Source organism: Tetrao urogallus (genome assembly GCF_951394365.1).
Source record: "Tetrao urogallus genome assembly, chromosome: 18".
NCBI classification, from domain to species: domain Eukaryota; kingdom Metazoa; phylum Chordata; class Aves; order Galliformes; family Phasianidae; genus Tetrao; species Tetrao urogallus.
Genome location: NC_136831.1, coordinates 3,247,774 through 3,274,675, shown reverse-complemented (window position 1 = coordinate 3,274,675; position 26,902 = coordinate 3,247,774). Strand labels below are relative to the sequence as shown.

Genomic DNA, 26,902 nt, shown 5'->3' with positions numbered 1-26,902 from the left:
ATTGATGGGCACTGCTCAGACCTCCCTCAGCCTTTCCTTCCCCAGGTGAATAGCCCCACGGCTCGCAGCCTTTCCCCATCAACATGTGCTCCAGGACCCCACCATCTCTGCACCTTCTGCTGGGCTCTCCCCAGCAGTTCTGCCTGGGACTGCAGAGCCCAGAGCCGGGCTCAGTGCTCCAGCTGTGGCCCCAGGGGAACCTCCCTGCCCTGCCCTGCAATGCACCCCACCGAACCGTTGGCCTTCCTGGCCACCAGGGCACACTGCTGCCTCATGACACTGTGCGCCCGTTCTCCGTAGGTGAAAAACATGAGGTAATAATTTTTATTATTTGATAATGATTAGGACTTGTTTCCTTTGGGATGCAGAATACTTTCAAACACACACGGCCGTGCTTTATGCGGTGTTTTCCTGAATGCACGGAGTTACTGTAGGAAATGATGTCTGTGCCGGGTGCATACAATATTTCCATGTCCTGAGACTGCGTGATGTGAACAGGAGCAGAGGAGTTACTTCCAGAGCGTTACACAGGCACGAAAACGGGATAGAAGTGGCTGTGCACGTGTGCGCACACCAACTAGTGGAAAGGAGTTGGCAGCCCGCTTCCTGCCCGTCCCATCGCAGCGATGGGTGCTGGATGGCAACGCCAACGCAGCGGGCGCTGCCGCGGGGCCGCCGTTCCCCCGCACGTACCGCGCAGCCGGAGGGCAGCGGGCGGCGCGGCTGCGTGTGCGCTGCGGGGCGGGGAGCGGGGAGAACCGCGCGGCTCCTCTGTCGGCGGCGGAGGGGCGGGAGGCGGAAGGGCCGGGTGGCGTACGGCGGTCGTGAGCGTGTCTGCGCGTCTGTGTGTCTGCGTGCCAGCGGGGAGCGCGGCCCCGATCGCAGCAGGTGCCGCCCCCGCGGGCCGGGGGGAGCCGAGGTCGGGGGGAGCCGGAGGCGGCTCCGGGCCCGCCCCGCCCCGCCGCGGCCGGGGGCTCGCTCTGCCCCGCGGGCGGAGCGGCGACGCGGGGCCGGGATTCTCCTCCTCCCGCTCCGACGTCAGGCTTGGGAGCGGGAGGCAGCGCCCGCCGCCGCCGCAGCGTTGCCAGAGGTTCGGCGGCCGCCGGACGGGGCGGACGTCGGGGCGGCTCCCGGCGGGCAGAGCGGGGAGCCATGGCCGACGTGTTCACGGGCTCCGAGCCCGGCGCGGCCCCGGACGCGGCGCGGCGCTTTGCTCGCAAAGGGGCCCTGAGACAGAAGAACGTGCACGAGGTGAAGGAGCACAAATTCATCGCGCGCTTCTTCAAGCAGCCCACCTTCTGCAGCCACTGCACCGACTTCATCTGGTGAGAGACGGCCCCGAGCCGCCCCTTTCCCCGCCGCGGTCGCCTCCTCCCCCGGCCCCGGCTCCCCCCGGTTCCCACCTCCGCCCCCGTTCCCCCGACGCCGCCGCTCCGGGCAGGTGAGCCGCGGCCCCCGGGCGAGCGCCGCTCCCCGCCCCGTCCCGCTCCGCGGTGCCCCGCGGCCCCGTCTCCTCCCCCGGCCGCGCTTTGCGGCCCGGCTCGCGGGCGCTGAGCTCCGTGGCACACAACTTGTGCGGCCCCGCCTGGAACTTTGCGCTCGATTTATTTCCTCTGGCTGGGAAAGCGCGGTGACACCCCTGCTGCGAGGAGAGTTCTACAAGGGAATGGCTCCTGCTAAAGGGAGGGGAGGAAAACTTCCTCCAACACCCTCATTACTCAGCCTCTTGGGGAAAGCACGCACCGAACCCCCCTGCCGTGCCCTCTTCTGGGCGACAGCGCAACGCTGAGCGGCCCCGAGAGCCCTGCGGGTGGCAGCGGCCGGAGCTGAGGCTGGGAAAAAGAATAGGCAGGGGTTGGGGCCGGAGCTGGAGCTGAGGTTTCCCCGCCCGGCTGGCGGCAGCTGGATCCGCTGGGGTGTGAGGGCGGCTGTCCTTTTGAGAACTGGGCTGCGGTTCATTGCTGGGTGTGCGCCCAGATCTTCTCACCTGGGTGCTGAGCACAGTCTGCCTGGCAGAGCATCCCTCCTTTTGCATGCTGGAGAAACGCTTAACATACATTTGCAGAGTGAGGAGGGGGAATAGAAATGAGGAGAGTGCAGAGGAAACAGGCAGGCTTATTATTATCCTGTTTGGAAAGGAAAAGAAGCAAATCTAGTTGTCGGAATAGTGAGAGACCTTCACAAACCACTTCAAAATGAATTCAGAGCAGACTGAATTGTGCGGGCAGGTGTGGAAGCGCAGCGCTGTGATGCTGAGTGCCACAGTTAAACCAAAACTCAGTGCTGCTGTTTAAGAGGCACCCGGTGACAGGATGGGTCTGAAGGGAAAGGATATCCTGCAGCTGACAGGTGGCACGGGGAGCAGCTCTAGACTTTTCTTGTTGCTGAGATCAGTGCATTCGGCACATGGGCATGTGACAGCTCTAGAACTTGTTTCATTTCCTTGCACGAAGACAGACAGGTCTTGAATAAGTGCCACACACCATGAAAAATGCTTCATCTCTTTCCAGAATGACACGTGGCTATTAACATCTGCTTCGAGGTATAAAGAATGGCAAAAGCGACCTTCAATGAACCGAGCAAATAGATCTTCTACTTAGATTAGACTCGTCTGGGTAACACAGCCTGAAATAACACAGCCTTCCTTACCTTCTTAGACAACATTCACCTCTCTGCTTTGCTTCTGAGCGCTGATGGATTTGGAAGACCTCTTCCTTAAAATGCGCTGAGCAGAGCATGGGGTGGTGCTGCCTTCCTGTGCTGCTGAATGCGCTCAGCTCAGCCCGGAAAGAATGGCTGTGCCCTGGGGTAGGCAGCAGAGCGGTGGCCTTTGCTGTGTGGCTGTTCAAAAAGATGAGAAAATAAAACCAAAAAGCCCATTTTGTGTTCTTAATCCTGTTCTCAGCTTTCCCACAGTCACATTTGCACACTTGTGTGCTTTCTGGTTTTGTGAAGCAACAGTAGTGACAGAATGACATTACATAGGGTCACACTCTGCCAAGCTAGCACACAATTGCATATCTCTTCTGGGCTTCTTAGCTTGGGCCTGCATATGTCGATAGCAGGGAGAATGCTTTTCAGTAGAAATACAGAAAAAATGCTGCAAGTTGTACAGAGTCCCTCCCCACCTGATGTGAATTCATCCTGGAGGCTTTGTCCCTTCTCTAAACTAAAAAAAAAAAAATATATATCATTTTTTCAGATCACTTCTGCAGTGTTCCCAGTGAAACTCTGCATTAACTCAAGCTGCCTGCCTCCTGCCCAGGCTGTTTGCTCTTGGCCGTGTGGCTCTCCAGTTGAGAAACATCCCACAAAGAGGGGAGATGCAGAGAGATGTTTATAGGTCAGATCCTCAGAACGTTTATTTTTGTGGAAAGGCGATGTTGAATGTTTAAAGGTAAACAAATAAACAAAAGCAACAGCGTGGAGATTTGCTGTAGGTGTAACAGAGGTTCAGGGTGGCACTGCAGCGCGTGGCTGCATTCATTGGGGCACGACGGTGTTTTGTTATGGAAATGAAGCGGGGAGCTGGGAGAGCATCAGAGTGCACCCAATGCCTTCTCATCTGTACGGAGCCCTTGATCTGCCTCCTTCCTACACTGCAGGCACCCTGGGATGGGGCTGAGGAATGGAGTCGTGTTTGTGTTCTGGGTTCTGCAGCTTGGGCCGTCTTACATCGCCGTTCAGTATAGGCGTGGTATTAAAAGAGTTGAAATGTTATGCAGTGATCACTGGTGATGATAATCGAAGATCAAAAATAGCTTGTGAAATAATAACAAAAATAAAAAAGAATTGCCAGAAGCTGAAATTAAATAGGCAGAGGCAGCGCTTGTACTCTGCCTGGGGATGGGTGGGCTGTGCTGCGTTGTGTATTTTTAAGTCTGTTGCTGTCCTGGTAAAATCTAAAGAAATTGAACAAGAAACTAATTTTATGTGGTTATAGATTAGCAAAGCAAGAATGAAGCATACTGAGACAGGTGTTCTTTATTTTCTTTTTTTCACGCAGGGGATTTGGGAAACAAGGATTCCAGTGCCAAGGTAAGGCTCAATGCTTTCTGGCTGCTGTGTGACGGTGGGCAAGGCGTGCCTGCGGCAGGGAGCGGTCAGCATGGAAAAGCCGAGCAGCTCTGCCTCTGCACCTTTTAAAGAAAGACAATTATTTGCTTAATTAACAATTGGTATTTATGTCATATGCATTGAACAATCAAAGTCAATGTAATGATGGAAAGAGAGTTCGCTGCGAGGAGATTTAAGAAAGAGAAATATCATCTGATCTGCTTAGAGCAGCTTCGAACTTTTCCTGAGAATAATCTGTGCAATTTAGCTTTTGCAGAGACCATTTTTCACATCAGAAGCTCTTGTCTGTGTGGGCGTTTTGGAAAATGGATTCACTTTTTAGTCATATGGCTTCCTTTCATAACCCAAAGTCCCTGCTTTTAATTGTCATACGTTGCATGGTCTGGAGGACCTTTGGTTTCATTACGTTTTAGGATAGGTGGCATTTCTCAGTGTTAAGTAATAGTCAATAAACCCCTGCCTCACCCCCCCAAAAGAGGCACATATAATGCCACCTAAAATAAATAAATCACCAATTTAATGATTCTGCTAACCTCGAGAAACCGAAAGCTATTGCAGTGGGAGATAACAACATGCAGGAAACCCAGAGCAAGAAGCAGTGTGCTCTCCTGTGTTCTGTGCTATTGCCAAATTCTTATCATTAGTGACCATTTAATCATAAAGCAGCCACACCCAACTATTTGTCCTTTCTGTGCCATGTGTTTGTTGTGCCTCTCCTTTTCCTACCTCCTTCCCTATGTTCCACCTGCAGGCGTACCTTGTGTTCTCATTAGCTGCCTGTTTCTTTCATTGCACTCTTAATGGTTATTTGCTAATGCCTCAGAGCGTATTTGACTTTGCTGAATGCTGCATTTACTGATTCACTGGCGAAATGATGGATTCTGTGGTATTTTTATGAAAGTTGATGTTAGTTGATACTTCTTGAAATGAAACCTCAGAGTATCCGAACGCAAACACAAGATGCCATTTAAAGATGTTGCAAGATCTTTTCCTTTCTTCAAGTAGAGACTTGCAGAGAGACGTTACTGATGCATACTGGGAAAATATTGCATGCTTTGTTCAGGCACGGTAAGAATGCAGCCATGGTTTTACCATGGACCTTGTGCACAAGGTCTCAGCTCCAGAATGTTAATGCCAAGTTCTGTGAATATCCTCCATCTCTTTGCTGCTCGTCCCACCACAGCAGTGCTGTGTAGAGCCGTGCATCCTCTGCCATAGGAAGGTGGTGTTTGCAGCTGAATCCCATTTCTGACTAAGGAATTATTTAGATGTGCATTAGAGATTTCCATTGGTGTGCAGGAAATAATCAGAGCTGTATTTAAATGGTCTGAGGGTTCATAATTCACACAAGGCTGACGTTCTGCCCTCCTCCTGCCAGATTTAGCGTGGCATTGCACTTCCAGGACATGTTCTTCTGTGCCTGGAATTTCTTCTACCATTGCAACTGCTGCAATCTGGGGAGAGTTTTGTCTGATGAAAACTAATCCTGTGCCTTCTTGCCTCCAAATGCTCTGCATGAGCACAAGCAGGAACAAGCAATAGAGCAGGCTGATTATTTTTTTTTAATTATTATTATTGCAGTTTCTCTTTGGAGGCTGTCGTACTCCAGTGTTTCTGGAGTACTGTGTTTGTACACGGTCAAAATGTGAATGAAATACTGCTGTTTTCAATTCCAAGCTGTGTGATAGTTTCTAGGAGGTTATTGGTGATGCACTGATAAATCCAGGGAGTATTTCAACTAATGAGTTCCTAAAGTAGAATCATGGAATATCCTGAGTTGGGAGGGACTCGGAAGGATTATTGAGCCCACAGCTGGAAGTAGTGGTTTGGTATGGGTTTTGTTTTGCTGGCTGACATTTTTATTCACTGTATTTAGTTGTCAAAATCAAAGAGCACTCACTCTCAGGATGATAATTTTGAAAAATAGAACCTCAGTTATAAGGTTAAACAGCCGAGTTCAACTTGTGTTCTACTTTCTGAAGCTTCATTTAAAAAGTCACCAGCTGGAGCTGGGAGGACAAATGCAATGACAGAAACTGCTGGGAATGTGAAGAATTAAAGAAGCAACACCCTAGTTTTTTAATCTTCTGCTTTTATAGAAAAGAAGGGCAAATGAAGGCATAATGGAAATTTCAATATGACACGAGGGAAAGCAAAGACTGTTAGTGACAGCTCCGGGTATAGGTATAGTTCTTGGTTTGTCAGAGTTTCCAGTGTAAGAAGCTGTTCTAGCTCTGTTTTAAAGAGTGCTGCTAAAGCTCCTGCTAGACTGAAAGCTGACATTGGGCACCTCCGGGGGTGGGGAGATTTTGCTATTTCCAAAGTTGTTTCAGATTCGTCCTGTCTTTGATACCAAAGGGAAGAGGAAATGTCCATAGTAATTGTGCATTGAAATCAAATGGTGGTGAGAAAGAGGGCACAAATTCAGTTGTGTTTTGCCACGATAGGAAATTTGTCAGAAAGGGGACTTGGAGTCGAAAATTGTCAGTGGAAAAGTACCAAAGATGGGCCCTGAGAAATATGGATGTGGAGGTGAGTTCAGAAGAGCTGGGCTAACTTCCTCTTAGCTGTTTTTCCCTGACTCCGGTTCTTAGAATGCATTTTGCTGTCATTGCTGGTTGTTGAAATTTGTGGTTTACTGTCTATGTACACAAACACAAACTGCTCTGAAACACTCTGAAACAGGAGTTCTTGCTCTGTTGATCGCATTTGTGGTGGGGAAAACATGATGGTGAGGTGTGTCGGAGAGTCACGGCTTTGTTGGGCTCTTGGAAGCCGCCAGCAGAACTGTGAGCTGCCAGTGCTGCTGAGAGCTTGCATGTAGTGCACACCTGGAGCACTGAGAGGGAATGTGAGAAAAACATGTTCCTGAGTCTACCGCAGGATGGATGCTCTTCTTTCAAGAGATCAAACGTGAAATTAAGGAGGCTTTGAAGTGAAATTTTGGCTTTGTCTTCCTTTTGATATTCGTCGTTACACTCTGAGTAGAACCTAATCTGCTAAGGGGGAGTTTCATGTGTATTTTCTAATTTATGCAAATAAAAATTAGAGGAATTAGTTGAAGCAGCAGACGATATTTAACCTGTGTAACTATTGCTGCTTCCATTTTTTTTCCCCCATATTCATTCTCTCAATTTATTTTCAGGCTGTTGGATTTTGGGGACAGCCCATGCCAGGTGAGGGGCACTTGCTCGTGCGGCTGCTGCCGGGCTGGCTAGAAATCCAGAGGGACTCCTTCCATAAGAATGTGAAGCCCTGAGTTTTCTTCTTTTCTGCTGTCCTTGCAAGTATCATAATGCTTGGACGTTAAACCAGTGGCTCATTCATTTTTATTTAATCTTTTCTTTTTTTTTTTTGGTTCTTGACCAGGGAACCCGTGGGTGCCACCACCTTTTACACTGATTTCATGCAAAACGTTATATTAAAGACCTGCAGGGGGGGTGTCCAGAAACTCACTTCCAATGCTGAGATCTGAATGTTTGAACCAACAAAATCTGAAGCCTCATGACCTGGTTTGTGTGTCCTTTTTGTTACTTCTCAGTGCTGTTGTAGTGTGGTCTGTAGCCACACAATTAATTATTTACTGAGGATAGAACAAAGTTTACTTCTTAATTTCCTATCCTGATAGTTTTGTTTCCCCAGTAGTTTCTTGTTCACTTCACTACGTTCTGTTTCCTTTGTAACAACAACAACAAGTTAATAAAGTAAACTGCATGGCCATACTGCTTCTCATCGAAAGGTTTTCTGTCTTCCTTACTTGGAAATGTTATTGCCACGGGGTGGATAAGATACCAAGTTCCCTTCTCTGCCAGAGCTGCTTCTTCAGTGTCCCTATCAGTTCAGGGATAAGATGGGGTATTACAGACCATAGCTTGAACAACTGTGTGTTTTGCTGTGTGCTCCTGATGTTAATTAGTCACGTGCCACAGTTTACATTAAGTAATTTTTCTATAAGGCTGAGACAGAGAAATGAATTCCATGGAAGTCGCTCCAAGTCTGTCTACGTAACTTAAAGGTCAGCATGAATTCTTCTGAGAGGGGAAACTTAATATGGATGTACTTCACGCAGCTGGCTTTTAATATAATTCGTGCATATAACTGGAAGGTATCCATTCCAAAATAGAACCCTCAGAGAGAGCAAAAACGAAATAAAAACCACAAAAGAAAGAAAGAAAAACAAACAAACAAACAAGCAAACACCCAAAGCTTAAAACAGCAGAACTGGGAGCACAGAGCATGTCTGTGCACAGAGCAAGTGATTCCTGCAGCCTGCTTTGTGCTCAGCGTTGGCCCTCAGCCTAACGGGGCTGTGATCTGTGTGCTCCAGGTGCTAAAGGATGCTGGGCTGGTGGACTCTGCTGTGACTAACCCAGCATAAAAGCCATGAATGTGAATGGTGTGGGTGTTCTTTGCATTATTTTCATCTACAAACCATTCCTGGTGAAGCAGCAATTGCTAACATAGATAGATACGTTATGGTTCTGCCATAGGAAAGGGATCTGTTGTCTGAGCATCGCTGCTTTAGGAAAAGGACCAGTGGGCACCTTTGTCAAAAGAGAGCAGGTGCACGTGTTCATATTCACAAAGATTCCCCTTTACCACAGTCATACTGGTCACAAAAAAACACCAACCAACCCTGTACATTAAATAAAAATAGGTGTACAATACAAAATCTATTAAATATACAATTTGCTCAACATGGACCATGACAATAGAGAAATATGCCATCGCACTCCTGTTTTTCTAGAACATCTTTTAGATGATATTGTGCTCATCCAAATTGGAGCTTAATTACATTTTATCTTGCAGCAGCAGTCCGTGTTTTTGTTGTTGCTGTTGTTTTCTTGTATTGTATTTCAAAGGCAGAAGCATCTTCACCCTTCCCACACTTCTGCCATGTTAAACTTTGGGTTGTTTACTTGAATCCCTTCGATATCCCAGCAGTGCGTTCCAGTTCAGAGAAACTGTCTGTTCCAGTGCCCTGGATGCAATTCTGTGAAGTTCCTCAGCTTCTAATTAAACATGTGGGAGTGATAACTTGTTCGGAGCTGACAGATAAACCAGTTTGAGACCTGGGGAAGATAAAGTTTGGCATGTTCTTTATTTTCCCTTGTGTTTCATTGTAATACTACACATCAGCTGCTGATATGCAGCCACATATGGTGTTAATTTTATACAAGATTTCTGTGGATTGAAATGGCTTTTATGCCATGAGCGGAATCTAATGAAATGCTGGCAAGAAAGTTGCAGAAGGATGAAGAAAACAGATTTCCCTGTTGAGATGCACAGATAATTATTTGTTTTATGCTTGGTTTTTTGTTTTTTTGTTTTTTCTCTCTGTGGATTGTTTCTCTTTAGGGTGAAGGGTAAAAATAATGTTATTTAATAAAAACTTCAAGTTCTGCTTTTAAGTCTGCAGTAGAAAGCATAAAATCTGGGTGAATGTCTCTATTGTGTATAAGGGCAGAAATGTAGGAGTTGGAAGGGACCTCTGGAGATCCCCCAGTCCAAGCTCCCCAAAGCAGCTCCCTACAGCAGTGACACAAGAAAGTTTCCCAATGGGTTTGGATATCTCCCAAGAAGGAGATATCCTCCAAAGCCTCTCTGGGCAGTCTGTGCTGTTGTTCTGTAAACCCCAAAGTGAAGAAGTTTTTCCTCATGTTTGTGCCCACTGCCCCTTGTCCTGTCACTGGGCACCACTAAAAAGAGCTCTGTGCCATCAGCAAACTTGCTGTGGGTGCACTCCATCCCTTCATCCATGTCATTGGTAGGGGTGTTGAGTGAGCCCAGGTAAGGGGAACTGCCTGCTGAGCATCTTTAGTTCTTGTAGCTGCTGAAGATTCAAATTGTAGCTGATTTCAGCATTGCTGGTGTTCAGAGAGATCTGAAGTGCCTGGGAGTCACTTATTGCCTGCTAGTTTTTCCACTGCAGCTTCTTATGAATAGTGCCTTCCATAAGCGTGACTCATAAGTTACCCTGCAAGTCAGGCAGCCCAGCCCATGCATATGCATCTTTCTGTGGGTTTCAGTGTTACTTATTCTGATCTTTTAATTATAAATCAATTTACATGAAGCTTTTTGAGGTCCCTCATGTAATTCTGTAACTTGGCCTGGAAGGTATCTTCTCCTGACTTCATGTAAATTCTGAAATGATGTTATTGTTTTTATTAATTACTATTTTTTTTCATGAAATGAGCTATGTTAGAAATCTAGAATATGTGTCTGTAAGTACAGAACCTTACTGGAATTATTATTTTTGTGTATCCTTTTTTGGGCTTCCTTATGCCTGTGTTTCAAAACTACTAACGGTGCACATGAATGTCAGGTTTGGTGTCTGTTAGCAGCAAAGATTAAGCAGGAGCTCAAACTGGACCAGATTCTGACCTTCCTTATTTTATTATTAGATGTGGGAAAAGTGCACAAAGCAAGGTGTGGACCAAAAGTAGAGATTCTCATTTAGGAGAGTGTTGAAGTTTTCTTCCCAATGTAACTCTCCAAAGCACGAATATTTCATTCTTCATTTTCACTTGAAGTTAATAGTGTTTTTAACTTCCCTGGAATGTGTTATTTTAGTTCTTCAGTAAACAAAGCATTATTCACATACTGGGGTGAGCTGGAAGAACTGTTTCTCTTCTTTCAGCTTTCTGCCTATGGCCCATTTCTGTTCTATTCATTACTCACCAGCACATCAGCCAGATTGATTGTGAGCATCTGGTGTGCTCGGGCCTTGTTTTCAGAGGAAGCTCACGTAAGCCCTCCTGTGCCTCTGAAAATTCAGATCTGAACTTTCAGGTGATTTAATAATGATTAAAACTGTTAGACTTTAGCAATGTATGTATGAGGGGTGCATTTCCCATTCTGCTGATCACAGGAAGGCTTCGTTGGTCTTCACGTGGACTCGTGATCCAAGTCTGCTCACTTGCTTTTTGGTGGGAAGCCTAATTTTTATAAGTTTAAGTTGAATAGTATGTAGAATAGTACTTTAGGTGCTGTATGGCCCTTCAGTCAAGAGAATTTCTGTCTCTGAAGATGGCATCTTGATCACTGATGACATGTTCTGGGCATCCCGATTTTCTCCTATTCCAGAACCTTATAAAATTAATAGAAGTCAACCTGACAATTCTCTAAATTTGTTTGACTGAGAGGAAACGTTACAAAAATATCATGTTACAATCAATACAGAATCAGACTAATGCAACAGGATTCAATATGAAAGCGTGTCTATCATTTCATTCCAAGTTCCTCCATCATGACAGATTAGTTGATTGAAGTTCTGCTGTGCCCTAAAATTAGTCAGATTTTGGATTGCTCTAACTTGTTTGCTAACCTACACTTTAAATGAATTAAATCTGAGAGTAATCCAAGTATGTCAGTTTTATGTCTTCCTTTCCTGTCTTTGACTTTTACACATTACATCTGTTGGATATATTTTTATAAAATGGAACTTCTCAGCTAATACAAGTGGATGCAAACGCAGCAGAAGGCATCAGTTAATTCCTGTGGAGGAATGCTCTTCAATTCTTCCGTATGTGACTGTACTCATTGAGATCAATACTGTGCTAAATATGAGAACTTTAAAAAGTTTCATTCTTTTCCAAGTATTTCAGTGGGCAGAGCAGTAGTGGTCTGTCATGCAAACTTACTTCTTTGTATTGCTGCTGATCTGAATCTCACATCATGTAGGCTCTTTAGTGCTCGAAACTGCCTCTGTGGTACGTTGTGCTCAGGGGTGCATCTGAGAGTCTGCAGAGCAGAACATCCCTGGGAGCTCTGATTGCTGTCGCATCTGGGGGAGACAGAGCCAAGCAGGTGTGTGTGAGCTTCACTGCTGGGCCCTGTGCTAGTACAGATTTTATTAATAGTTGATAAAGTAGAAATCACAGTAAGAGCATTGTAGATTTCTTGATAAGAGACATTTCTGTAATGGGAGGAGGGAAGACAAAGCTTGGTTACCACCGCATCCCTGCCTGGTTTCTGCAGGAGCTCTTTGTATTCTTCTGTTACCTGTTTGTGCCTTAGCCTCCTCTTGGGGTCTGTACTGCTGTGCATTTCTGTGCCTGCTGCAACCACTGCTGTGGGAGCTAAAGAACCCAGACTCTGTAATGGACACACTGGGACATGAGAGTCCAAAGGTTTTTTGCTGCTGCTGTCATCTTAAGTGCTTTTTGAGTCCTGACAACAGCACCATAAAACGTGGGTGGGTTAACGCAGCCGACAGCGTCTGAGACTTGGTGCTGGAGGACACGTAATCAACAAATTCATTGATGCGAGGCCACGAATTTATGGACACGGCATAGATTTGGAGTATCGATTGTTTAAGTAAACATGTAACCGAAGATTGATGAAGGGCATAAAAGACTTCATCGTGCATCATTAATGTACTGGGGCTTCGGCGGGCTTTATAAACAAGTTTGCTGCAAACAGCATTGATAAATACGCTCAGTAAATGTCAATGAAGTCCTAAACACCATCCACGGAGCAGTAGGAGTACTAGTTGCTGAACTTCATATAGAATTTAATTTTTAATAAGACTTGTTCTTTCTTGGCCTTTGTGCAGTTTATGCAAATATTGACCTTTGAGTTCTCAGCACCCGTGTTCCGTTGAGCCGTTGGAGTGCGTGCGTGTGTGCGTGGTGTCATTAAGCTTTTGTTGTAATAATTAAAAGGGCAGTGTCAGGCGTACAGATCATTTGACATCTAATGTGGCAAAATGAAGAGGAAATTGGTGATAAAATCAGCAGGGTTTAATTTTAGACCCATCAAATGTGAAGTGCAGAGAATGGAAACTGGGTTGGCCAGCGGGTAGCATAACTGATGTATGTCCAGAACTTCCAATTCGTATCATTCTGCAGTCAGACTCTGTAAGAGGGCAGGATCGCGTTCCTGTTGAGCTAATAAATGTTCCCCTTAGTATTTTAAAGCCTGGATCTTCTAAGCTGCTTTGTGTGAGTGGATCAGAATCTGACTCAATAGTACATCTATCTGTTACGTTTCTCTATAAGGAGCACCTATGGGGATCTGACCTTAATTTGCAGCTACCCATATAGGCTTTTGTGCTTATTTTTATTTGCAGTGCTGAGATCCTCTGAAGGACTGAAGTTTTGTATTGTGCAGAATTCTGTGTTAGGGTTTAATAAAGTAAGATGCCCTTGTTTCAGCATGTTTAGTAACCTAGAGAGACACTGGGTGTGCTGATATGTGTAGATTATCCTATATGTATTTTTCTGAAGTGGAAATGATTTGCTTGAGCTGGTAGTGAAATTTCAGTTTTATAGCAAGATATCTCTTAATGTTATTTGAAAACATTTTCACATAAATACTGATATTTTAATTATGCTATTATGCATGCATATGAGAGAATTACTGTAAGCTGCATCTGAAGGCTTCATTGGTCTGTAGGTACTTTGGAGTGTCGGGGGTATAAGTTCTTCCATACAGGTTATCTTGCTATGTGCACATAATAATCAGAGGAAGTAGAATAGGTGATGGGAAGAATCAGAATCATGGATCATTCAGGTTGGAGAAGATCCCTGAGGTCCCCAACCCCAACCCATCCCACCATGCTCACTGACCACGTCCCTCAGTGCCACTCGGCCACAGTTCTGGCACAGCTCTGGGGATGGTGACCCCCCCAGCTCCCTGGGCAGCTGTGTCACTGCACACTAATACTCAACCTGAACCTTCCCTGCTGTAGCTTGAGGCCATTACCCCTCATCTTAAAGAGAATGATCTTGGCTTGAGAAAGTGATCAAGGAGTACATTTTTTTCCTGAATGTTACCCATATATCGACATGAAAACGTGCTTTGAAGTTTGTGTGTTGTGTGGTTTTTTGGTTTGTTTGTTTGTTTTCCTGTTTCAGGCTATTTTAGAAATACAAGCTACTAAATTCTAGTTCTTGTGTGGATGAATTATTTGTCCTTTAAGGCTGGGGCTTAGGAACAGAGATGAATTTGTTTTTCTGTGGTATCTTTTTCAGCAGCTAGAAATGCCCCACTGGTGAGATGCAGGGGAACAGATGCAGTCCTTGGATCAACCAGCTTTTGTATTAACCAGCCATCAGGAAATATCACTAAATTACTGGAGTACAAAATGCATCTGTTGGAAATATGTCTGAGTCTTTTGTGCAATAGGATGGGAAGAACATTACTGGTGTGACACGTGGCTCAGTGCAGAGGTGCTGGGTGAGGGATGTCCTGCTGCCCTCTGACTCCTTGTTCTTCTGACTGTTGCCCAATAGTCAGAGTCCTGCAGTGCTCTCGTGTCTTCTGTCTGTTTGAGAACAGGCTGCCCAGGGAGGTGTTCCCATCCCTGGAGGTGTTCAAGGACCACAGAGATGTGGCACTGAGGGATGTGGTCAGTGGACACAGGGGGCGGGCTGGGATTGGGCTTGGGGATCTGAGACGTCTTTTCCAACCTCCATGACTCTGATTCTAGGAAACCTCACAGCCCTGAAATCAATTCAAATGTCCTAGTTCTGCTCCTTCCCTGTGTGTGCCTATCCTTGGGCTTTCTTTTCCCATGGACTTGCAGATCATAACACACTTATGGTGCACTGTGAGCTAAGGATGCCCAGTGTTGTCTTTAGACAGAAACCTTGCATTTCTGTCTTTGATCCAACATTCTCAAAATCATTAAAATGGCATTGCATTAAGTCTCATTTATGTCTTAGACTAATATTGCCTCCATCTGTACCATGATGATACTTAGCAGTGCTCGGGTTATAGATTTTGTCAGAATAAGTGACATGAGATAAAGCCACAACATTTTCATGTATGAGCACAAAGCGTTGTGCCAAGGTGAGTTTGTTTTTCCCAGAACCATTGTCCTGAAGAGTTGAGTTCTGAAGCTGTGTTTGCCCTTGCCCTTCACTCTGCTGCTCTGCAGGAGCTGTTGGCTTCTTTTCAAGCGTGCTTTTCAAGGAGGCAGTTGCCTAGAAGCAGATTCACTCCTCTTTGTCTTTAATTCAGGACGTATTTTTATAATTCATTCCCCTTACCTGGAGGATGAGTTACCTCCTTCTTCCATCTTGTTCTCTGACAGGGAAGTGTATTCTCTGCTAAACCTCTTTTGCCTCCCGTAGGATGCCACAGGAATTGAGCTCTGCTTAAATGAGAACAAGTGCATAACGTGTCCCCTTCCCAATGGCTGCTGGCACTGGAGTAATCTGCCCTAGGATCATCCATCCCACTGGCACTAATTCAGTTCTGTGATGAGTTTCTGTAAACCACAACAACCCTGTCCATGCCAGAGCCGAGCTTGTCGCTGCTCCAACATTGTCATTTTATCACTTGCCTGACAGGTGTGAATTTAAATTGTGATTTCTTCGCTATGATTTTATGTATTTAGGTTGAGAAGTCAGCGCATCACTCCCCGTGTCCCAGTCCCTCACAGGATTTAACCAGGGATTCCGTGTGGGTCTCAGAGTTGTTGCACACTGCTGTGGATGCTGACAGGCCTGCAGGCAGGAGGCCATGTGCAAGGGCTGAGGCCAATGGGTGCGAAAGCAGCGTTGTGCACTGCGTTTCTGAAGTGTAGAATCCTTCTCCCACAGCCTGGCACTGCTTTTGGGTCATGGTTAAGGCAGCAAACCTGCATCCGTGCTCACAGAATCTTGTTCTGAAGGCTGGGTTCTTTTTAGAAAGAAGAAACGTTGTAAAAGCTTGTTGCAGATGGTGTTCTTTCCTTTGAAGGCAGCGAGGGTGTGACGTGTGACCGATGTGCCTTCACAGAGAAGGACAGCAGTGGGACAGCAGTGCAGCAAATCGATGTCAGTGCCATTTTCACCCTCTTTCTGGTAGAAACTTGGTACAGCTGTGTCTTAAAAAGCCAGGAAAAGCTATTTATAGTAGCAGATAGCAACAAATTCAGCATGCTGTCCCCAGCTTTGGGATGTTTCCTTATTTGAAGCTGATGGAATGAGAGAAATGCATTAAAAGCACAGCGTATAACACGGTTGTAAACTCCTTGTGTACGGAATAATCTGTTCACAGTGACATCGCTTCTGTCCTCCAGGGATATTCTTTTCACCTTTGCACCCAGGGCAGTTCCTGGGGCTGCAGCTGCTCCCCTTGCCCTGCCCGAGTGCACCAGGCAGGCAGCAGGCTTGGGGCTGCAGGCATGCAGCTGCTTTGTGCTTCCCTGAAGGTCAGCTGTGGTTTTGCACACTTTGAATTGTCCAGCTCCGGGTGACTGTGTTCCGAGCAAGGAAAACTTCCCTGGGATGCTGCTCTGTGTGGATGTGAAGCAATTCAGGTTTTGTCTCATCACACTTTCACAATTCTTGTGAAGCATTTCCTCCTGCTTCTTACAGTGTTCTGTGAGGCTGCAGCTTTCTTGCAGTTTTGATGCATTAGTATTTGCAATCAATGAAAGCTACTTCGTGCAGTTTCATTAAATCCTACTTGCATCGAGAAGAATGTGATTACTACAGGGCAGGATCCTCAGGTTCAGATGTTTTGCTTTTCCACCAGTTGTCATTTCAGCATACCCAAAATACTTGGGGTACTTTGGTTCTTAAAGCACTGAGGTTCTCCAGGGGCAGCAAATCAGATCAGTTGCTGCATGTGCTGGGTAAATCTGAAATCCTTCATCATGGAAAAGTAGCACAGTTTGTTACTTCTTGCTTTTGTTCCTGTAGGAGGGGTCTCTGGGTAACAGTCAGAAATGAGCATTGCACTTGCAACCTGCTTTGTTTCTCCTGTTCAAATAAAGTGCTCTGAACATTTGGGAGCTGACACTTCAGAGCCACGCGTGTGAGGAGAGCTTCTCACTTCTCCCCACAGAACACCTCTGCCAAGGGAAGCAGCTTTTGCTTTAAGTGCTGAGACTTCGAATATCTTGCTCAGGAAGATCTGGAACAAGCACTGCACCTCCCCCACACGTTACTTATTACTCCTTAGCAATAATTAACCAATGAGTGTTGACTCTGCCAGCCTCATCTTGGTACCAGATGAGCCCTCCTTGGGATTGGCACTGCATGGTGTTACAGGTCCCACCCTCTTATGAAACTGGGCCAGAAATGAAACAGAAGATTTGAGACACCTCATTTCATTGCTGTTGTCCCTTTCAGTGGCGTTGGCTGCTGGAAATCATTAACAGTTCGACTGGACGCTACATTCCCATGATGTATGGTTTTAATAATGGCACTTCATGTTCTCATGTAATTTTTATCCTTCTTGTATTGTAAGTCACCATGTAAGCAGCTTGCTTTAAGAGTGCTGTGGCAATTAAAGATGTGTTTTCCCAATTTTAATAGTGACAACAATAAAATTGTGCACCACAGCTTGCTTTCTGCTGACCATGTGTGAAGTGTTTGCCAAAAAGGACAGCCTCAAATCATTTCAGGGAACTGAAAGACATGCAGTGATTGAAGCAGATAGGTTTTTATTTTATTTGTGTTACTAATTAATAACAGCATTTTGTTTGGGGAAGAAATCCTGCAGTCTGTTCCTGCTGTGATTTGTTGTTCTGTCATCTTAATCACATCAGTTTAGGTGCAAGGTAGATCAATCCATCCAATTACTGTTAATACTCAGTTTGTCTGCAAAACACATTGGAGATTTGCTACACGCTACTCCATCTATACTACATATAATATTCTCTGTTTAGATCATGTGTTCCAAAGTTGAAGCTGTTAATTCTGTGTTCAAGCCTAGGAAACAGCTAATTGAACTGATGTAACTGTTAAGACAATGGGTGCATTTAGGTGCTGTCATCTCTCACCTTTATTTTAAGCTTTCAGATCTCGTTTACTTGCAGGTTGTTGTGCAATTGTAGCATTTGAGACTAAAACAATATTCATTTGAAATCATCGTGTAATCAAGCTCAAGTCACATTAGAAGAGTCATAGAATCATGGGATGGTTTGGGCTGGAAGAGACCCTTAGGGGCTGTCTGATCCCGTTTCTCTGCATTGAAAAGGGTCATACACAGCTTGAAACTTCTGTATTTCCCCCAAATACTGTAGGAAAATTCTGAAATGGGGTATAGCAAAAATAATGCTCACCTACACAACTGCCCTGCAGGGGCAGAGGAAAGGGAGATCCCAGTGTGGGAGCATTCTTTGTTTTATGCTTTTTCATTTTCCCACCAGATGAGATCGTCTCTGAAGGACTTCGTTCAGGAAAATGTTATTCTTGCTAAAAATAGTGGTGGTATTCATCCCCTCAGCTGCATTTTGTTGAGTATTAGGTATCTCTCGTGGCCGTGCTGTGTGATGCTTATTTTTAGGGCCTCTATTAATATCTTCAGATGTATGATGTAAGAAGAAGAAGGCGCTGTTAAATTACGAAACTTAATTATTTTATTTGTAGTTTTCACTGTTAATTGTAAGTGGAAATCCGTAGCAGTGTTTAATACAAGAAGTTTGAAACAGCAGAAAAAGAGTGTTGCTGCTTTTGGTATTTAAAGAAGCACAGATTTAAATACGAGGGGAAAGCATCTGTGTTAGTGACACTTCCATGATGTGTCTGTTTTGCATTATGCCATGATCTGTGCAGGAACCTGCGTGGCCAAAGTGATAGCTGACAAACTTCACAGGAGGTTTTCCAGGCAGACGGATGTGGTGCTCCCTCATAGGAGTGTAAGGGCTCTTGTGGCTGTGGCTATTCTGAGCTGCGTGTCTCCCAACAGTGCTGCAAAACCTTACGTCTCTTCAGCGTGTTCTGGGCTTTCCTTTGGGTGCTGCCATCTTTCTACAAAGAATGAGACAAAAAAAGCTGCCCATTAAAAATTCCTTTAATTAATTCCTTCTAATTAGGACAAATGAAAGTTCGTGCTCTTCAGCAGCAATTTCAGATGTAAAAGGAAAATAACCTTTTCTTACACTTTTCATCCCAGCCTGCTGTTTCCTCCTATTCCATCTGATGGAAGTTTTTCCATCTGCTAGAGTTGGTCATCAAAAGTGAAGCTGTTTTCCACAGTATTTGAAATTAGCTGTTACGATGCTGTACATAAAAATGCAGCCTGTTATTTCAGCACTGAAATGCTCTTTATTTCTACCATGCTGTACTTTGTTTCTTTTTCACTGACTGCGCTGCTAGTGGCAGCAGTATCTCAGAAGTGCTTTTATCATTCGTGACAGTGCTCTGGTGTTAATCTGAGGACAAAGAAGTATGTCATGAATACATTTAGGAGGAAAACTGCAGCTTTTGTGTCAGAAGAAAGTTGTCCTGGGAGAGCTTCCCTGGAAGGTCGGACCCAGAAACCCGGTGGTTGGAAGATGACCTTCTGGAAGGATTGTGTCCTGGTTGCCCATAGCAGCAAGGGGCTGGATTCAGTTACCCTGGAGGTCCTTCTCTGTCCTCTGTTCCCAATTAAGTAGGATTTTGCTATATTCAGCTAGAGGGGTTTTTTTTGAGCTAGTAAATGCTGATAACGTGAGATAGAAAAAAACAATTGAAACTAGAATCCTATATGAGTATGTATAGAAGTTGTAATATTAGTGAGAATGTAACAATGTGATGAAAAGAAGAGCTGAGAATGAACAGAAAGACCCAAAGGTGTTTTACCAGATATTTTTTGTCTCCTCGCTGGCTGTCGCTGTGTCGAAATCTGTTTGGTAGAGTTTTTGTATGATGCATTTCAGTAATCTTCTTGTAATCCTATGATAAACTGCTTAGTTTGATGGAGAATGTTAGATATTATTGGGAACACAGCCCACGTGAAATCGGTTTCAATTTGTGCCGTGCTTTCAAAGGATGTACCCTCAGCAGCTGGAGGCTGTCCTTGCATTAACCTAACCAGCCTCTGGTTGGGAGAGGAGGAACGTCCTGGATTATGTTCTGAAAACCAGGCCATGAGGAACAATAGCAGACAAGCTCCGTGCTTTTGAACGTTTGCTCTTGTTATGTCCATTCTTTATTGAGAAGAACCTTTTCTTTGCCTTTGTAACCTCTTTCCTTCTGTGTAGACCTTTTCTGGAACAATTACACTGGTTATCATAAAGAGAGCTTAAGAGTCCTGGAGGCAGGTAGCAGCTGGATACAGCTGTGTCCTTTCTGACCTCTTCTAGGTCTTCTAAGTAAAATAAGTTCTGCCCATAATTTATGGAAGCACAATTCAGGGCATAAATATGTCTCATGAACACATAAAGCCACACACAGAAGATGCTTAAATCCCATATTTAAGGTTCTCATACATTCAGTAGGATGCAGCATGCTCCTTTCTTCTGCTTGGATGCCTTCTAGCTGAATTTATTTCAATCTTTTCATTTTCTTATGCCCAAAAGGCCCACAATGAGCTTGTTCCCTCAGTGTAAGGGAGGGAGTGCTCCCATTCCTAGATGACAGCAGGGTGGAGGGATGGGAGCAGTGCAGGGACTGTGCTAAGAATACAGATGGGACTTTTGCTCGGGCCTATTTATTTTTGTGGGTTTGTTCACATTTCCTCCACAGCTTGTTTCAAGGAATGTTTTATTAAAGTGCTCTGATTTTCAAAGCGGTGCTCCATCATCCACTGGACCCGTGAGGAGCAAAGCTCTGTGCTGTGCTTACAATGCCCCATTGCTGCCTCTGTAGGTGAGGTGGCTTGATTCCAGATTTGACCCAAGCCGAGTCCATAAGCCCAGTGGGGGAAGTTCTATGGAACTTGATGCTCCGTGGCCCCAGCGCAGTCTTATTTGGAGGGAACAGCACGTGGGGCAGCCCAAGCCTGGTAGCAGCACTGAAAATCTATTTGAATTTCAGGCTCCGTTAGTAATACAGAAATAAATTGTTATTTGTTAACCAGAAAATAAGAAGTGATATGTTTTGAGCCGTTTGGGTTTCAAAGCTCCAAACCAGTCGCAATAGAACAGCGGCATGTTGATTGAGCTTCGTTCTGTTTGTGGTTTGGGCAGCTGCTTGGTGGATGGGCTGGGGAAAGCAATGAGACATCTTGGTGAGGGAAGCTGATGTTGCATGTTGTAAATGATGCCCAGTTTTCCATTGTACCATTCTATATTGAGCAGTAATACAGTGAGCAATGGTTCTAGTCCCAGAGCCAGCACACCTTTCTTAAGCTTTGCCAAAAAAAAATTAGGCAGGTTAGAAAAGTATTTCTTTTTTAAAGACTGGGAAAAAGGCAAACAATGAATGATTTAAGAATACAACCGAGCTGTGTTACTGTGCTATTACCATCTTCCCTAATGGATGGATAAGGCAGTGGTATGGGTGGCTCTGCCAGCGGAATCTCAGAACGAAGCCTTCATCTGACTCTTTGTGTTCTTTGTGACTGTCAGTCACCTGCAAAGTTGCAGTGGGTGGTAATGAAAGTAGAACATGACATTTCTTTCCTTTCCCCACCAGAGGTCTGACCTTTTGCATCATTTGACTTTGAAGCTGTGGAGTATTTTGAGAGTAAACTGCTCCCCCCGCCCCCAGCTTTCTCTTTTCCGTGGAACTGTGAGACTGATTGGGCACAAGAGCAAAGGGAGGTGGCAGGGACCTCTGAAGTCTTCTCCTTTTCCCCTGCCTTGGCTCCAGCCTTGAGGTGTGGTCATTTGGCTCAGGGCCATGTGGTTTGGAACACCCCAAGGGCAGGGGTTTCTCCTCCTCCCATCCCATCCCATCCCATTGGCAGACGACCTCTGGCATGAAAGTATTTTTCCGAATATCTTGTTGGAATTTGCAGCCTGCTCAGATTTTTGGCTGTGAGATGTGTTCGGTGCCACACAGGGCCCAGTCTGATCCCTGTGCTTCCCAGTCATTGATGTGGGTTGGTGGGTACCAGGGCTGCAGCTTGCATGGTGCTGCTGTGCTGTCTTGTGCAGGAAGTTCCCACTACATTGATATGTGCTGCGTGTCCTTGGTTGCCACGCAAAAACACAGGGCCTGGTCTTGAGGAAATTATTTGCATGAGGAGGTGCCTGGGATCTTTATTGCTTCTGCAGCTGGGTATATAAACAAGCAATCAGCAGTAAATTACATTTGAGTTTCTCCTATTTTTTCTGTTTATTTTACCTGATTTTTTTTTTTTCCCCTTACAATAACATTATTATTTTATTACCTTCTGAACTTTTGTTTTCTTAGCAGCTCTCCATGTGCCCTTGTACCAGGACTCAGCAACAGTTGGGATGAATCATAGCACTGCACTTTGCACCACTCCGGATCCCAGCTGCCTCCTGCAGTCCCCTGAGCTGGGACTGTCCTTGTGGTGCTGTGACATCCTGCTCTGGGGTGCACATCCCACGTGTCCCTCCAACCCAGGGCTCTTGTTGCATGGTTTGTCTCAGGAGATGTTGGGATTTGTAGGGTTTTGGATGTTGGCTTGGTGGTTGAGTCTTACGGGTGTTGGGAAGAACATGGCATCCCCCAGTTCCTTGTTTCTTACAGAAGCTGAGCAGTGGGGTGTAACTAGAAATACACATTTTTCATATGATAGGAAATATTTTTAGGAGGTAATGTAAGCAAACTGTTAAAAATGGTCAGAACTGCTACAAAAATAAAACTCCTGGCTTATCCTGAGAATTTCGTTACCTGAAAAATGTCGGCAACAGATTTCATAAGTCTGTCCTATTTCTGTATCGTACCTCTGCAGTGTGTTGGTTGTATTTCCTTCTACATTACCAATCGGTGCCTTCCATGAAGCTGAACCTGAGCAGCACAGAGGTCCGTTGTGTTGCCCTGGAGGATGAGGGAGCTGCATCCCAGCTCTGTGAGCTGCTTTCTCAGCCGCACCCACAGTTATCAGCACAGCTCTTACCTGCAACATTTCTCAGTGTGTTATGAAAACATTCCCTTCAGGTGTTTACTCATACACTAAATTTCAGTTCTGCCATTCCAGACAGCAGAAGTCCTTGCACTTGACATTTTATGTTCTCTCTTACAGCGCGTGAGTTAGGGAAGACAAAGGAGCTGGCTGCTTGCAAGTCAGATGAATCACGGCTCAGTATTTGGGTTCAGATACTCAGAAGAGACACTGTCATTGGTGGATCCATTATAGATACAGGCTTATGACTAAAACTGAACACAATCATCATTTTTGCTCCCAAGAAACAGCAGAGTTTTCGCATGTGATTTGAGCAGAAGATGAACTTTGTGTTTGTTTCTTGGAAATCTACCATGATTTTGATAAAATCCCTTGTTCTGCCCTCCCTGGTGTCTTTTCTAAGAAACTTGATTGCTGCCACTCATCTCCGACTTTCATATTGCGCAGTGTCGGTTGGGATTTTTGATGTCCGAAATAACCAATGCAGATTGCATTTGCAAAATGACTTTTTGGACAGAACTGATGTGCTTTCCTTCTGTTTCTTGGGAACGTGAAGTGGAAGCAGTACTTTGTGAGATTAATAGAAATGAGTAATGATGCTGTAGTTCATGTTTTCCAAGTAGGAGATAGTTAAGATAATTTATGGTTTTGTTTTTTTTCCTGTGTCTTGATGTTATAAATCTTTGTTCTAAACTTCCCTTGAAAAAATAAAATAAAAAACCCCAAATCTTTACTTTGGGGAATGGAATTCTTCTCTCCCGTCTTCCCCAGTTCTTTAAAGTTTACTTGCAAAGAACTGTGTGTATATTGCACACATTCCCCTTAAGTACTGAGCTGACTTAAAAATCAAGGCAGCATGAAATTGCTGATGGCCATTCTCATTGCCTTATGTGATATGCAGTGCTTGTGTTCAGATCTTCAGTTGAAGCACTAGGGTTATTTTCAGGCTTGCTGCTTCCCACCCCTTCATTTTGTTGTTGCTGAAGGGGAGCAGGCAGTGTGTGCTGTCCTGCGTGCAGAAGGAATGCTTCCATCTTGTGTCCAGGAGGACTTTGGGTCCGGAAATTCTGGCTTATTGATCTGCTTGCATATAAAATATTTATAGAGATGTAATTGTTATCAATTGTTATTAATTACTGTTAATATTTAATTGAATTTCATAAAGATTAAATGAGCAAGGATGTATTAGCCATCTAAGATCAATCTGCCCATACTTGGTGCTGGCTGATCTCAGACCATTCCAATCAACTGTTGAAGGATTTCTTGCTAGTGAAGAAGTGGTTTCCCCTGGTGCTCTGCAGATGGCTTCCTGCACATCTGCATGTCTCCTTCCCTTCCCCTCCATCACTTTTCCTTTTATTACATATGAGCAATTCTAGATGCAAAGCATTTTATTTGGAATCAGCATGGTGGTGTGGCTTCTTGTTTTCTGCGAGGACAATCTTTCCATGCGTTTTCACATCAGCTGCTCTGATAGCCTGCTGCTTCTTTTGGTTTCAGTTTTGAAAATTGCGGAGAAAAACGATATTGTTAAGAAGTGCAGCAAATGCTTGGATGATGTGTGTGATTCCTGGAAATGTAACTGTGGTTAGTGCTGTAATTGGGCTCGTCAGAGGGTAATATTCTTTGGCATTGAGCATTTTGGCAGAGCAAGTTGTGTGCATGTTTGTCAGCACATTTTTACAGCGTGTTGATTGTGACCAAACTCCTTCTGTAAGTCAAAGAAAAGGTTATCTAGCATGGAGCACAAATGCTTCTTGACATTAAAAATACAAATACCCTGAAACCATATTCTCCTGCTTCCTGTCATACTGAGCTCAAAGCCTTGGCAGGACTATTTCTGGACAGTCCACATTACTGATTTTCAGATATGGACATGCTTGCTGTTCACTTACAGTTCTCTTTAATGACAAACACTACTTGGAAATGGCTTAATTGGATTGCCTGCTTAATAGCATTAGGATTGTTGTGCTGGCTTAGCTGAGCTCTGCCGGTCCTTGGCTGGTTAAGAGATCAGCAAAGCTGCAAAATGGAAAGAGAACCTTCAGGTTTCAGGTGAGTCCTTTGCTCCTTGGGGCACTGCTGTTTCTAAGAGAAAAGGAAGGCTCTGCTGAAGATTTGTGTGTATGTTGTTGCTTTGTTGCTGTTGATTGTTCCAGGCTTTCAGGATGTTGCTGCACATTACTGAGATGCTCTGGTCTGGTTTCCCAGTTGCTGTGTTGTGTTGTGGTATCAAACGGAGGCACAGCTTTGTCTTTGTGGTACATCGCTGTGTAACAGAGGAGACTTCATCCATCATGCACTTTAGTACCATTAGAGAAGAATGCATGTGATGATAAAATGCCCTTTTGTTAAAGCTATATAATACATATTTAACAAAACTTCAAGAAGCAGATGGCTAATTAGGTAGTTCGGCGAAGCTAGGCTGATCATATGTTCCAGCTCTAAATAAAAAAGCAACAAAACTCGATTTGAATGTACTAAGCCAACTTACACAAGGTTTTCTAATTAATATTAAGTAAAGCGAGTACGTTGGGGACTGTGCATATGAAAGTGACACAGAGTTAACGTTCTGCTTCCTATTGAATCAGCTCTGTCTGGTGCTGGTTCTGTTCTTCTTACAACACAAACTAAATGTGGTGTTGTGGTTATTTCAGGCTGCATCATTCTTCAGTGCCACATCCACAGTGAAATGAGGCAAATCCCAAACAAACACAGGAAACTTTGCTATCTTTAATAACACTGTTATTTGAAGAAATCCAAAGTAACTCATTGCACAGGATAGATTCATATTGCATGGTGTGTTTCAAGCTGTGTGCCAAGTTGTTTTGACAGTTAAATACAGAAAGAAAATGCTACAAGAAAACTTTCTGAATAAAGGCACTGAGTTATGGGGAGAGCAGGGTTTGAAATGCTGTTCTGAAAGAAAAGTGAATGTGAGACTGTTCACCATGGAAGTTTTGGGGAAGAATTTTCCCAGCAGTGCAGGTGTTATAGGGATGGTGGTGTCATATAAGAGCTGTGTGACAAAGGAAAGAGAGAAAATCCAGGCAGATAAACAAGAAAAAGAGTTTGGAAAGCAATGAAGGGCATTTTGTTTGGAGCTTGGGCGTGGAGGAGACGTTCAGCCCCTCTTCAGCTTGATTTCTGCAGACTTTTGTTTCCAGAACCCCATCACTGTGCCATATGTGACTCCTTGGATCAGATCCCACTGTGTCTGCTGGACAGGTGGAGCTGAGCGCACAGCCCACATGATGTCACACTGCTGCCTGGCTCTGTACAAAGGCCACGACTCAGAAATGTATTCTCACCAGTGCGGCATACAGAAGTCACCATTCTTCTCTCCTCTTCCCCTCCTTTACCTGCGGTGCCTTTTCTTCTTAATTTCAGAATCAGTAAGCCAGATGAGTGTTGATCTGCAGTTTTATTTCTCTTAACTGTACAGAGGCTCACATTTATATGCAACAATAGGAAATGCTCAGTGCTGTCTGTGCGCTGTTCAGCCTGCTGCAGAGCTTTTGAAGGCTTTTTTAATGGGAAGAATTGGAGTTTCATCTCCTGAGCGACCTCAGAGAAAGCCCAAGTTGCTGTGTGCTCGCAGCCTGCTTCGTGTCTGCTTCTCAGCAGAAGCTGTTTCAGTCGCAAAAGAGCTGGATGCTGTTGGCAGACAAATTGATGCTGTGTTAACATCTTGTTTTTGCTGAAAGCAACCCATCGGGGCAGGGTCGGAGCCTCGTCCCTCGGTGCCAGATGACAACGTGGCCACTGCCACCCAGCGCTGGGAGAGGAGGGGGAGAAGCTCTGTGCCTCCCTTCTAATTGATTTCCTCTTCCCTTCTCCAACAAGCTGTCAGATTTGAATGTTTGCCTCAGTTTTCTTTGCCATGTGTCGGGATGGTGGGCTGGTTGCTCAGAGCTGGCAGGAAGCAGCAGACATCCTGCCAGAATGGAGAACGTGGAGATGGTCCATGTTGTGGGGAAGGGGTGGGATTCATGCAGGGCATTGCAGGAGGGCTGTCACCACTGAAGGAGCCGAACACTGAGGACATGAGTGTTTTCCCAGATGGAACTTTCCACGACATTATAATTTTTGAAGCACTGGTTCTGTAACTTTCTGCTTTGGTTTAAGCTTCAGCTAG

At 44.9% G+C, this 26,902-nt stretch overlaps 1 protein-coding gene across 2 annotated transcripts in view; it reads left to right on the top strand.

The window, feature by feature from the left end:
* Nucleotides 1–1,152: 1,152 nt before the first annotated feature.
* The window catches only part of PRKCA (protein kinase C alpha), a gene marked incomplete at both ends in the record, with an annotated part of 110,599 nt that continues 84,849 nt past the window's right edge, over nt 1,153–26,902 (top strand). For both annotated transcript variants that reach the window (XM_079544163.1, XM_079544162.1), the window contains 2 exons: nt 1,153–1,325; nt 4,007–4,038. In XM_079544163.1, coding sequence (XP_079400289.1) covers nt 1,153–1,325; nt 4,007–4,038 — 205 coding nt within the window. The remainder of the gene's footprint in view (nt 1,326–4,006; nt 4,039–26,902) is intronic.